Source organism: Carassius carassius, chromosome 20 (genome assembly GCF_963082965.1).
Source record: "Carassius carassius chromosome 20, fCarCar2.1, whole genome shotgun sequence".
NCBI lineage: Eukaryota > Metazoa > Chordata > Actinopteri > Cypriniformes > Cyprinidae > Carassius > Carassius carassius.
In genome coordinates this window covers 685,829-698,600 of record NC_081774.1, presented here as the reverse complement: position 1 = coordinate 698,600, position 12,772 = coordinate 685,829, and the positions used below count along the sequence as shown (strand labels likewise).

The following is a 12,772-nucleotide window of genomic DNA, read 5'->3' as shown; positions in this document are numbered from 1 at the left end:
GGTTGCAGCGGCGCTGATGAGGAGAGGAAGTGTGTGTCAGAGCAGAGAGCTTCATCAGCTCTATTAAAGAGCCACCAGTTACCTACCGACTGCAGCAAAGAGCTTCATGCAAAAGAGCACAAGAAAACTAAACAATATGCAAATGTTGCACAGAAATTTGCTCTGATGCATCAAAGAGAACTGCACAGAAAGTTTACAGATACAAGTTGACAGATTTCACAGATGCTTCAGAAATGTACTGAAATTAAAATCTACAGATGCAAAAAGACGAAGTGCAGTGAAATAAACATTTAAAAGTGTATTTTGGATGTTTTCAAGCAAAACAGACCAAAATCTCAAAATTGAGCAGTGCATGAAAAACCGCTGCCTTTGCCTGTAGTGTCTCCTAGATCAAATACTGCTCAAAAACTACACATACTGTGCACTTAATAAAACGTATGAACCCTGTTTTGGTTTTTTTAAATGATTAGGCACTACAGTAATCCTCCCATATTCTGTCATCAGTGACGCTCATAAAGCATGACTCAAATCGATCATAACAGCCTCTTTACGGTCAGGAGTGAGATCTGCCTCTCTTACTGGCATCTGCCCCAAAACTGTAGGCGAAAACATTAATGAAACCATGATGAGCTTGACACGGCCCAGTAAATAACCACTACTAAGACCCTAAAAACCACATTACAACATGTTAAAAAAAACACTCAGAAGACTTAGCAAACACTCTATGCACTGACATCTTTTGTTCATAATGTCATAGTGACAATGTCATGTGATCAGGTTTTCTTACAGATGTTTACCTGCCATTGATTCAATGCAACAACACTTGCATCAAATATTGTGCATTGCTTACATTAGTTCTTAATGCAAGTGAAAGAATGTATGAGACAGACAGACCGAGAGAAAGACAGATGAGATGCAGTCGTCAGGGGAGCTCTAAACAACATCTCCGTCTCTCTCTGCATATGTGAAGTCATGGCTTGCCAAAATGGTAATTTAACATCGTTTGGGTTTTGCAACACATATGCTGCAGTTTCAGGCTTTGCCAAAACCCCCAAACCCACTCGCTGAGTGAGGGTCAGACGCAGCAGAAAACAAACACGCAAACACAAATAAGGCCTCAGGGGAATGCCATTTATCATTATTTATTGAGTAATGCATCTAAGCAACTAAATAAATAATGCTGAAGGTCTGAACCGGATTCAAAGGAAAGCTGTGTCTGACACGGGATAAAAAAACTATCTCATATTTAGTTTTTGGTCTGAATTCTGAATTCACATTTCCCACCTAATAAAAAATGTAAATACCTTTTTATCTCAAAATTATGAGTTTACAGTATATCTTATCTAAAATTTATTCAGACATTTTTTGAACTGTAGTTATATCTCGCAATTCGGACTTTTCTATTGTAATAGATTTTTTTTTAAATGCATTATGCAATTCTGTTTCCACCTCATAAAAATAAAAAAATATATAAGAAGTAATTGCAACTTTTTATATCACAGTTCTGACTTTCATTCTTGCAATTCTAAGTGGGCATTTTTTACATTTAGGGTTGTTTTTTTAGTTTCTTCCAGACACACACACACACACACAAAACATGATTTTTTTTTTTAGAACTGCAAGTTTATATCTTTACAAAAGTCACAATTTCAAATTCAGAAATAAATTTAGACTTGGTTTGGATTTTAGATTAAAATTTTAAAACAATGTCACACATTAAACTAATCTTAAAGGCATGCAAAATCATAATATTTGCATGCTGAACCATGATTGGAAATGTCATTATTGTTTGCATGCATTATTTCAAGAAAATCAAGTTTAGTTTAAATGATTTGGGTTGTACAAAACCAAATTTCTGAGCGAGGGTTGAATAACGAGTGCATGTGTCTCTCCTCTTTCTGTTTTCATCAGCCCATCCCCTGTTCTGCCAGATTAGAATTCATTAGCAATCAAAGAGCCTCTGTGGAACTCCTGCTCTTAATTACCCACTCATTTGCATTTTTGCATATTAATGACTGCAGAGCTTGTGGTATGACTGCGGCAGTAAGAGAGGCTTTAAAGTCCCCCGTCCTGACGACTGTGGGGTAAATACCCAGAATCAGTGTGAAAACACACCATGACCTCATACACGGGTCACCAGTAAAACATCACTGACCAGGACTAAACCTTCACGCTTTCAGCCACAGATTTGCCACAGATGCTAGTAATAGTGAGAGTAAACCGCATGTTATTATGAGTTCACGAGTCATGCACTGCTCAGTATTTCTTGTCTTGGTTTTTACTTTTAGTTTACAAGACACCACTAGATCTTATAGTGATTTAAGGAATAGTTCAACCTCAAATTAACATCTACTGAAAATGTCCTCATCCAAGATTAGGATGGGTTTGTTTCTTCATCAGATTTGGAGAAATGTAGCATTGCATCAGTGTCTCAAACAGCTGATAAAAACATCACAATGATCCACAGCACTCCAGTCCATCAGTGAACATCTGGAGAAGACACAAGATGTAACAAATCCAGCATTAAGATGATTTTAACTCAAACACATAGAGTCTATAATCCATAATAACACTCCCTCCAGTGATAAAGTACATCAAAATCCAGACACATATTAGTTTAGAGCTGTTTAAACGCTGCTTGATCTGTGCAGATTTCTCTCCTGATTCAGACCAGAACACTTTTTCACTGGAGGAAGTGTTATTATGGATTATAGACTCTATGTGTTTGAGTTAAAATCATCTTAATGCTGGATTTGTTTCATCTTTTGTCTTCTCCAGATGTTCACTGATGGACTGGAGTGCTGTGGATTATTGTGATGTTTTTATCAGCTCTCATTCTGACGGCACCCATTCACTGCAGAGCATCCATTGATGAAATGCTACATTGTTACAAATTTGACCCACTATAGGTTTCCTTCTTAAAGAAAACATTCTTATAACAGTATGAATTTTGTAAAAATAAGTTACATAAAGAATTGTAAGCATGAAAATGGACAAATGACCCCAAAACTCCTCATGCATTTGTGACAATGAATAAAGACTGATACAAGCACAAAAAAAATTACAAGTCAAAAAATTCAGTCATTATTGATGCTTGACTAATGTTTCAAGGGCTCTTAACTTCTTGGTTTCAGTTTTTGCACCAAAAAGTTGATAAACCTCAAAAATCTGCTGAAGCTGGTTGCCTCAAGTTTTTCTCAATTTAAAAAAAAAGAAAAAGTGAGTGTACTGCCCCCTGCTGGCTGACACAGGCGTCACATCCCTCACATCAGAACACGAGTGCAAACTTGGGCAACATGACTAAATCATCACACTGAGAAACTCTTACCATAAACTGGTTTTGAAGATGAACCGGTGTGATCTGGATCAGGAAATCACTAGACCTTCTCTGTGGGACATTAATGCAAACTATTATTAAACTTCCTCATTCAAGAATCAGTATTAATACTGCTCTTTCAGGTAAATCAGGTGAAAAGTCCTACTTACATTGAAGTGGTATCTAGAGAGCAGCAAACACCCTAGCATCATTATAAATCAATAATGACCGAATGACAAATCATATGACATAAAAAATTATATATTTGAAAATATATACATATATAAATCAATATTTATCACTAAACAGAGCACATTATATGTACATTGAACAGTGAAGATTAGCTTTTAAGTCACTGATTATTAAATGTCAGTCTTTATTTTGGATGCCAAACGTGTTTGTAAAACTGAAACAGCATAGATGTGATATTAAGTCGCAACTTTTCCATTTTAAAAACAACAACCCGCACAAGCCAGAATCAGTTCATCCCCTCTACAATCACTTTATTGAGTCTTTAAAGCAGCAACTGTGTGAGAAACGCAAGAATGAACAAACAGAAATCATTCTGTGTTACACATGATGAAGAATCAGTCGAGAACATGTGTGTGTGTGTCCAAAACATGCTCCGGTCATACGACACAAGGACAAAACCAAACGAAAAATATACGAAATAAGACCAGACTTTAAGATCGCTTTTGCACTGTGACATTTTCAAGACAATTAACCAAAGCTTCCTTTTACTAATTTCATCTTTGCAATTATTTTTATTAGTGAAGTACATAACAGTACCTGTATTTTTTGCGTACTACAGTACAAATTACTACTGTAAGTACTACAAATACACTCTTATAAATAAAGGTGCTTCACGATGTCACAGAAGAACCTTCTTTGTCTAAATGGTTCTATAAAGAACCTTTAACATCTGAAGAACCTTTCTGTTTCACAAAAGCATCTTTGTGGTGAAAGAGGGTTCTTCAGATTCTAAAAAGGTAAGATAGAGATGCTTCTTTGTGGAACCAAAAACGCTTCTTCTATGGCATCGCTTGTGAAGAAGCTTTTGAAACAGCTTTATTTTTTAAAGTGTACAGGACTTTGCTTCATGATTTAATATTTCATTGAGTTTCTGGGGGGCAAATGCACTTTTTTGGCAAGACAAAGATCTTAAAAATTACATGCATCTCTTACTTCGCAGGTTTGTGCGTGAAACGTTCGTGTTCTCGACTGGATCCATGAGATTCATCCTTGAATATAGAAGTCAAAGTAGCTCTGCAGTGTTCCATCAGATAGCTGGAAACGCTTGTATTCTGAAGTCATGTGACGGTCAGGTGTGTGTGTGTGTGTGTGTGTGTCATTCAGATGTTTGAGTGGGTGTGCTGGGCTGATTGAGCCCCATCGTTTTACACAACCATCCTGCGAAGTCCACCTCCTCCACCTCGGAGCGCTTAATAAACGTGTGATTCTGGAAACGAGAGATATCACACACACACACACACACACACACACACGTCACGACTGCGTTTGACTCCACCAACGGTCCAGAAAGTAGGATATATGATATGGTTGGTTGTTATTAACTTCTGTAATAATAATAATAATAATGGATACTGCATGATCAAACACATTTATCAAAAGTAAACAGGGTAAATTGTGATTTGATATTATAAACATAAGGACTGTGCTCTCACCACCAGCATCTTCAGGTCCGCTCGGTCCGCAGGGTTTTTAATCAGACTACAAGACAAACACACAAAGAAAAACCGCTGAGATTGTGTCTGAGAAGACGAACCAAAGATGTTCTGCACTTCACCTGCTGAGGAACAACTCTCACCATTTGGTCACAAAGTCCTGGAAATCAGGAGTGAAGACGCCGTGAGGGAGTTTAGGAGGCGGCTGATGGATAACACACACATAAAGTCTTCATTTACACTTCTACATCAATAATAACGGCACCAGTGACTTAAAGAGCCCTGCACTGGAAACTAGTGCTCTACACACTATGTGCATTTTTTCTTAATATTGAATCTACAGTATGATGACTGCCTGATTACTCTGGACATTCATGTTTTCAGAAGTAATAAATACGGTTATTTTAGACACACAGACATCAGCTTCAGGCTTTCAAACTGAAACTGAAGCTTGTGTTTGAAAGACTCTCACCTCATTGACTATATAATCCAGCAGCTCAAATATAGCCATGACTGGCCCTGGACCTGAAAGAGAACAGGACACTCAGAGTCACACAGAGAGAAATGAGGAACTTCATGTTTATGCGATTCTACAGTGATCTGTGTCTTTATACTGACCCCTGCTGGCATTCAACATGATATTATACGTGTCATAATCACTGCTTTGAATTTACACTATCAGTAACAAGTTTGGAATGAAGTCAAAAATATACTAATAATGTGAAATATTATTACTATTTCAAACATCTGTTTTCTGTGTGGTTCTCTGTTAAAGTTTAATTTATTTCTGTGATGCTCCGCTGTATTTTCAGCATCATTCCTCCAGTCTTCAGTGTCACATGATCTTCAGAAATCAGAATAATGATTCAAGAAACATTTCTGATTATTATCAATGTTGAAAACAGTGTATTTTTGTGGAAACTGTGATATACTGATATATTTAAAATTTTGGGGTGTATAACACTAAATAAAAAAAAACTTATGAATCACAGAAAGAGTTCAAAAATTGCTCAAAAGCGAGAGTAAAGACACTGATAATGTTACATAAGATTTCTGTTTCAAATAAATGTTGTTCTTTTGAACTTTCTATTCATCTGTGAATCCTGAAAAATAAAATGCATCACGGTTTCCACAAAAATATTGAGCAGCACGACTGTTTTCAACATTGATAATAATCAGAAATGTTTCTTGAATCATTATTCTGATTTCTGAAGATCATGTGACACTGAAGATGCTGAAAATAATAGAGCCCGACCGATATATCGGCCGGCTGATATTATCGGCCGATATAAGCTAATTGCATTTAAATCGGCATCGGCATTTATAACGGCCGATGAAACATGAGAAACAGAGTCTCATGCTTCACTCATGTTATGAGTGTTGCATAGTGTGCCCACCAGAGGGAGCTCTGCAGCTCCAGAGTTAACAACAGCGCCAGAAGTCCACTACAGAAGAAAGCGATCAACTGTTTTGACGGTGAGTCTGTCGTTCGTCATGTGAAATGATTGTAGATTTAGTTCATACCCTGTATATAAAAACTGTGTGGTAGTTCTAGCTAACGGTCCTATCATTATCACTTCTAAATATTCTGTAACATCACTTACAGCCGCTAATGCATTGCTATATTAGATTAGCCACAAAGCTAATACCATGTTTATCAGTGGAAGAGCGCGAACGTTAATAGGAGGTCAAACTATAACATTAGCGTTTAACTTATTCTTATTCTATTGCGGTGTGTTTCCCACATAATGACCGCGTAATTGGGCCTTTCACACAGTACGCGGTATGCACGGCGCTTGCCGCTGGGCTCAGCGTTGCCCTTCAGATACAACGCGATTTGCGCTGCGCTATGGCATAGGCGGAGTTTTAAAAACGTTTAGCGGGAGCTCTTTCATAGTCTGTTCCTCCTCCTTTCGGTCAGCAGCAAACATGTATCTGTCCCGTTGTAAGAAGCGAGCGATAGCGCTAGTCCTGCTGATGAGAATTAAGAGAGAAGCAAGGAAGAAGAGGCTACCCTCAGGTCCAGAGAACAATTTGGTGAATTCAGGCTGGTTACGTTACTCTAACGCTAATAGCTTCCTTTTTAGCAGGCCCCTTAAATGCTTGCTATTAACTTGTCTGAAGGTGGTTCTTCTCAAAATTGACAGCGGTGTGTTCATGACACTAACGTTAACCATTAAACTTCGAATTGATTCCGTAATCTTCCGGTAATAGTAGGCAAGACGATGTTTTGATTCAGACTGCACAAAGAGAAGAGAAGATATACGGGTCTGTTGTGAATGTGTCTGTGAGAGCAAATATAGTGTAGTTACAGTAACTACAGTAGGTGCGTCAGAAATGATTAAACCAGAGGGGACATGTAAATAAATGTGAGCTGAACAAGCGCTTTTTTTTTTTTACATATTGTTTCAAAGCAGCTTTACAGACATAACAGGAAAATGTTGAAATAATATTGTTAAATATAAGTAGGTAATACCTATTGCTTGACAAATAAAAAAAATATATATATTTCTCATTTTTGCCTATGTAGGAGATCCCAGTTTATTATTATTATAATTCTAATGATGACATGAGTAATGATACATGGTGATATTATTAATACACATGCTTATTCTTTCTCCGTCTCTCTTTCTGCCTACAGATGGCTGAAAAAGGTGAATGCTGTAGCAGCAAAGTGTGGGACTACTTCTGCAAATACTTTAACTTTAGTATTATAATTTATTTACAGTACACACACAGACTGTTAAAACCAGCTTCAACTGGAAGAAAGTAAAAGTGTTAAATGTTTAAAACCAGACTGTTTTTTGATCATTAAAAAATATATACTTTTGATGTGCAATTGTTTAGTCATTGAGACTGTAATCTAAGGCGTTTTTTTAACATAATGCCTTCTGGAAAATGGTTTATACAGCCCACATACATAGAACAGGCAGATATTTTGCTATTGAATGTTGTGTAAGTGCAGTTTATAGGAAATGGGTCTAATATCCAGATTATTTTTAAAATCAAAATATCGGCTTATAAATCGGCTCTTTTCGAGTTAATATCGGCATCGGCCCCAAAAATCCATATCGGTCGGGCTCTAGAAAATAAACCTGCATACCACAGAAATAAATTACACTTTAACATTCACACCGAAAAACGGTTTTAATATTTCACAGTATTACTGTTTTAACTGTATTTTTCATCAAATAAATGCAACCTCTGTGAGCATTTTTGTCAAAAACATAAGAATCTTAACCCTTTGAGCAGTAATGTCTAATTTTGTGAAGCTAATAGCACAGAAATTCCTCACTACTCCTTTAAGTGTCATCACAGCCAAATAAGAAAAAGTCCACAAGACTCTCGCTGTCCTCCATAAAGACAAAGCTTTCTCACCGCTGACGGCTCTGCCGGGGGGTCTGGGTCGAGCAGACGTACTGTGTGTCCCTGGCTCCCTAACATCCATCACTGCCCTGCCGAAGATGCCCTCCAGCTCCTTCACATCGGGTGGAGGAATGGGATAGCGGCCGATGGCCAGCTCCACCAGAGACAGACCCATACTCCACACGTCTGACTGCACCGAGTAATGAGTGCCCTGCAGGCGCTCCGGCTGACACACACACACACACACACACACACACATGAATTCATGCAAACATGCACTTAAACACATCTAAACCTCTCCATGAACACCAGTGGAAACATACCGACATGTACGAGCGTGTTCCTACAAAAGAGTTGGCCATGGAGTCGATGAGCTGGCCGCTCACGCCGAAGTCACACAGTTTGATCTCCCCGCGGGAATTAACCAGGATATTGGAAGGTTTCACATCTGTGAACAAGAAAACACAGCCTTATTTTCCTACAAGTGCTCATGTTTGACAGATACAGACAGAATTATTTCAATATTCTGTACCTCTGTTTTTAATTCAGACAGAGCACTGCACTCATGTTTCTGACCACAAATCAATGTGTACAAACTTTACTTAGGAGCAAGAAAAGTCCCTGTTGATCCTTAAAAAGGTCTTAAATATCAGAAATACTACAACAAACGTCTTATTTTAAGAGCTGTTACACTGGAGGATGAAAAAACAGGAATCACGTTATCTCCAGATATGACTTCTATTGTCACAGTAACAATATACAGTAACAACACATTTCAGATTAATAACTGCACGATTATTAAGTGCAGTATGAAGTGGAGAAGTTCAAGTATTTTATTTTTTACCTCTGTGAATAATCTGGTGCTTTTCTCGAAGGTAAGCGAGACCTCTTAAAACCTGTTTGAAGAGAAAAAAAGAAATAAAAATCTATTTTTTTTAAAATGAAAGAAATAAAAGTATACTTAAAAATGACAAAGTATAAATGTTGTTCCAAAACTATATCTGAGAGCAAGAATGATATTTAAGAGCTTCAGTGGTAATTTGTTCCATCGTTTGGGGAAAAAAAAGCGCAGCATGAAGATTGTGCTAAACGTCACCTTTTGTTTTGTTTTTTACAGAAGCAACTTATTCAGGTTTGGGAGGAATTAATTATTCTTATAAAAAAGTGTGACAACTTCAGATCATAAAGAGATTTCACGCCACTTTTTAAAATACCGTAACGTTTTTTTCATTTTGACACCTGTTTTGGGCAGAGAAACCAAAAATATCATATTAGCTTGCAAAATTTATTTTGGTAAATAGATGTTTCCTTTAGACATTTACATGCTACATTCCACTTGTTAAAACAAACTGTACTGTGTCTATTCACTCTTCACTGTATTTCACTTTCATTTATCTGTCACTTTATTACATTTAGAGCTGCTCCGGTGCAGTGGCACAATAATCACAGTGTTTCCCTGTAATAATGTAGAGATCCACTCATTAAACATAAAGCTGTTTTGTATCAGTGCATCACTAGTACACATCGAAAAACTCAAACTCTCTGAAGTAGGGCTTTTGTAATTGAACACATTATGGGAGTAAACACTCACGGCTATGCTGACTTTCCCCAAGATCTCCTCGGGAATTCTGCGAGCCTCTTTCTGAACCTGATCCAGAGAGCCTCCGTCCTGACGAGAAGAAGAAACACACAAAAGCACAATTAAACACATACGGTAATGTGTGAAGTGTGAAATACTCGGAATTTGTGCTCTGAATTTAAATATATTTGTATGCATATATTTTTACACTTTTACATGCAAATCTAAAAAATGTATACATAATATACACAGTACACACACATATAGTATGTAATCACAAACGTTTGTTTTGAATGGGATCAGTCGTTTTGCAGCACTACAGTCACTGTAAAAGCCTCTAGACGCACCATGTTCTCCATACAGATGCTGATCTCCCCGTCGCTGTAAAACGCTCCGTAGAAGCCCACGATGTACGGAGAGTTACACTCGTGCAGGACCTGCAGCTCCCGGATGATCTGATGTCTGATGGCTGGCTTGATCTCCAGATGAATTAACTACACAAACACATGCAGATCACATTGTGGGGTGTTTTCATTATGGCTATAATATATAACATCCTTCAGCTTGTGAAAAATCAACCGGAAACATTTATGATAGAATGACTGACTGGAGATCGAATGATGCATTTTTTTTTTGCAGTTTTGGTTTTTTAATTGGTTTTGGGCTACGCAAGATATTTTGTTTCCGTTTTATTCTAGGACGTAAAATCCACCAGTTGTTTCTCCTAATGATTTTTAAAGCTTTTCCTTGTCTTGAAATATACATTTGTTAACAATTGACAAAATAGGACTATAGAGATCGTCAGGACATTAAACGTCATGCCCAAACAGGTAAACTCATCCAATATAGTCACACGGTTTACTCCTGGAGCCATATTAAGATTCTAATATCTCTGGAACTGAACCATATAGAGCCTTAAAAATAAAGATATCTAAAGAAAAGCTTGTTCAGACCCAATTTCTTAAAGGGCTTTAAGATATCTTTAATACTTCTTGAGTTACAAGCATGCAAACTTTGGAGAAAAAACTTGAAAAGTGCTCTTTCCTCATTTTTGGATGGTCACCATTGGCACATAACGCAACAAAGATAGCTGAAGTCAACAGCTTTTACTAACAGATCTAACAATCTCTGTGTAAAAGTAAGATTACGATGCTGCCATCTTTCTGAAGTCATTTTTACCCCTCTGTAATCTGACTCTGAATCTCAGGTGAAAACTGCAATTTTGACCCCCATCTAAAACAGTGGATTACTCCGTAAATATTAATCCAAGACATTTAATATTTTGGCTTTCATCCCTACACATGTCTTTCTTTACAATTTTTTTTTAGCTAAATCATAAATTTAAACCCGGGGAGCCCTGGTTGAGTTGACATGAAATTAACCTTCTGTCAAACTGTTTCTGATGAAAATGGCAAATGATAAATGTTGGAGACTCACTTTCCGGGCCATTACGAGGCCAGAGGGTTTGTGGCACACTTTATTAACCACCCCTCCGTTCCCAGCGCCCAGTTCACTGATATGTTGGAAATCGTCATCTTTCAGCTCGCCCAGATTGGCTTTCTGCGTGAGGAAAGCTTCCAGACGCTTCTTCTGCTGCTCGTCCAGATCCAGCTCTTCCAGCTTCTTCTGCAGGGCCTCGAGATTCGCTCTGAGATTAAATGAATGAAAAGAGGTCAAGGGACATGCACACGATCTTCTCTTCCCAGACTGGACTTCATACTTACTCTGAAGCTGCGTCGATGGATGTAGAGCTCGTCTGTGCTTCCACAGATCCGGTTATAACTATGGGCTCGGGTCTCTTCTTGGGAGCCATGGCTGATGTTTAATCTAAGACGAGCTCAGACTGAGCTTCACCGTGTAATAACTCTGATTCACAGCTTGACATCGAGCTGCTAAGTTCCCAGATCAGTCTTTATACTGTCCAGCTCTTCTCATTGTTTTATTAAACCTCTAGGAGTATGAATGAGCTGGCATTCACTTTACTAATGGGGACTCTTATAATACACAGAGATAGACAACAAACTAAGAGTAAAAGCACCTGTAACTTAGAAACAACACGTGCTACTGTCACTAACACACATAACACCACGCCTGTGTCTGAGCGAGAAGCACATTCACTTCATAAAAGCAGTATAAATGAACTAGGAGTAATAAATAAAGACATTGTTTTGATTTCTCGGTCCGCGCGACAGGATGCTGTTAGCTTGCTAGCATCGGTTCGAGTGTCCGCTGGTTTAAAGCGCCTGTCAGCGCTCTCTGGATCTCTCATGTAACGGTAAATGAGCTCCCGAGCTCCGTTGAGGGTGAGGGCGGTTCCGGTGAGCGTGATGTCCCGGTAGAGAAGGCTGAGGGTGAGGAGGGCGCGGTGAGCTTCGGTCCAGCTGCTTGCTCCGCAGGATACCGAAAACATCACAGCGCAGATCCCGCGCCAACTCTCGCGAGATGAGAGAAGAACGCTCGCTAAAAGTTCATTTGGCATTTTATTAATAGTGTATGTTGCTATTTTATTTTTTAACATTCTGCCACGTTATTTTTGTATCACTAATTGTGACCTTTTTTTTAAATACACTACCAGTTAAAAGTTTTTGGACAGTAAGAATCATGTTTAAAAAAAATTAACTTCAAAATACTGCAAAAGCAGCAATACCGTGAAATTTTAAATAATATTAATATCAATAGTAATAATTTCTACCAAAAACAGTGACTGGTCTGGTTAGTGATGTTGGACTGATATTAATTTGAGTAATTTTATACTGGCAAATATATGTTTTTCTATTATATTTCGATTTTATTTATTTTACAGGTGTATTATGGTTATCAGTACCT

At 37.9% G+C, this 12,772-nt stretch overlaps 1 protein-coding gene across 1 annotated transcript; it reads right to left on the bottom strand.

Annotated features, from left to right (window-relative positions):
• Positions 1-4,629: 4,629 nt before the first annotated feature.
• Positions 4,630-12,377, bottom strand: LOC132095957 (dual specificity mitogen-activated protein kinase kinase 2-like). The gene is made up of 11 exons (XM_059501048.1): positions 11,671-12,377; positions 11,384-11,594; positions 10,294-10,440; positions 9,959-10,036; positions 9,212-9,263; positions 8,691-8,815; positions 8,380-8,593; positions 5,474-5,526; positions 5,145-5,206; positions 5,002-5,047; positions 4,630-4,775 (listed from the first exon to the last, which is right to left on the bottom strand). The coding sequence occupies exons 1-11, from the start codon at positions 11,757-11,759 to the stop codon at positions 4,665-4,667; spliced, it is 1,188 nt and encodes a 395-aa protein (XP_059357031.1). The 5' UTR covers positions 11,760-12,377; the 3' UTR covers positions 4,630-4,664.
• Between the last annotated feature and the right edge of the window lie 395 nt (positions 12,378-12,772).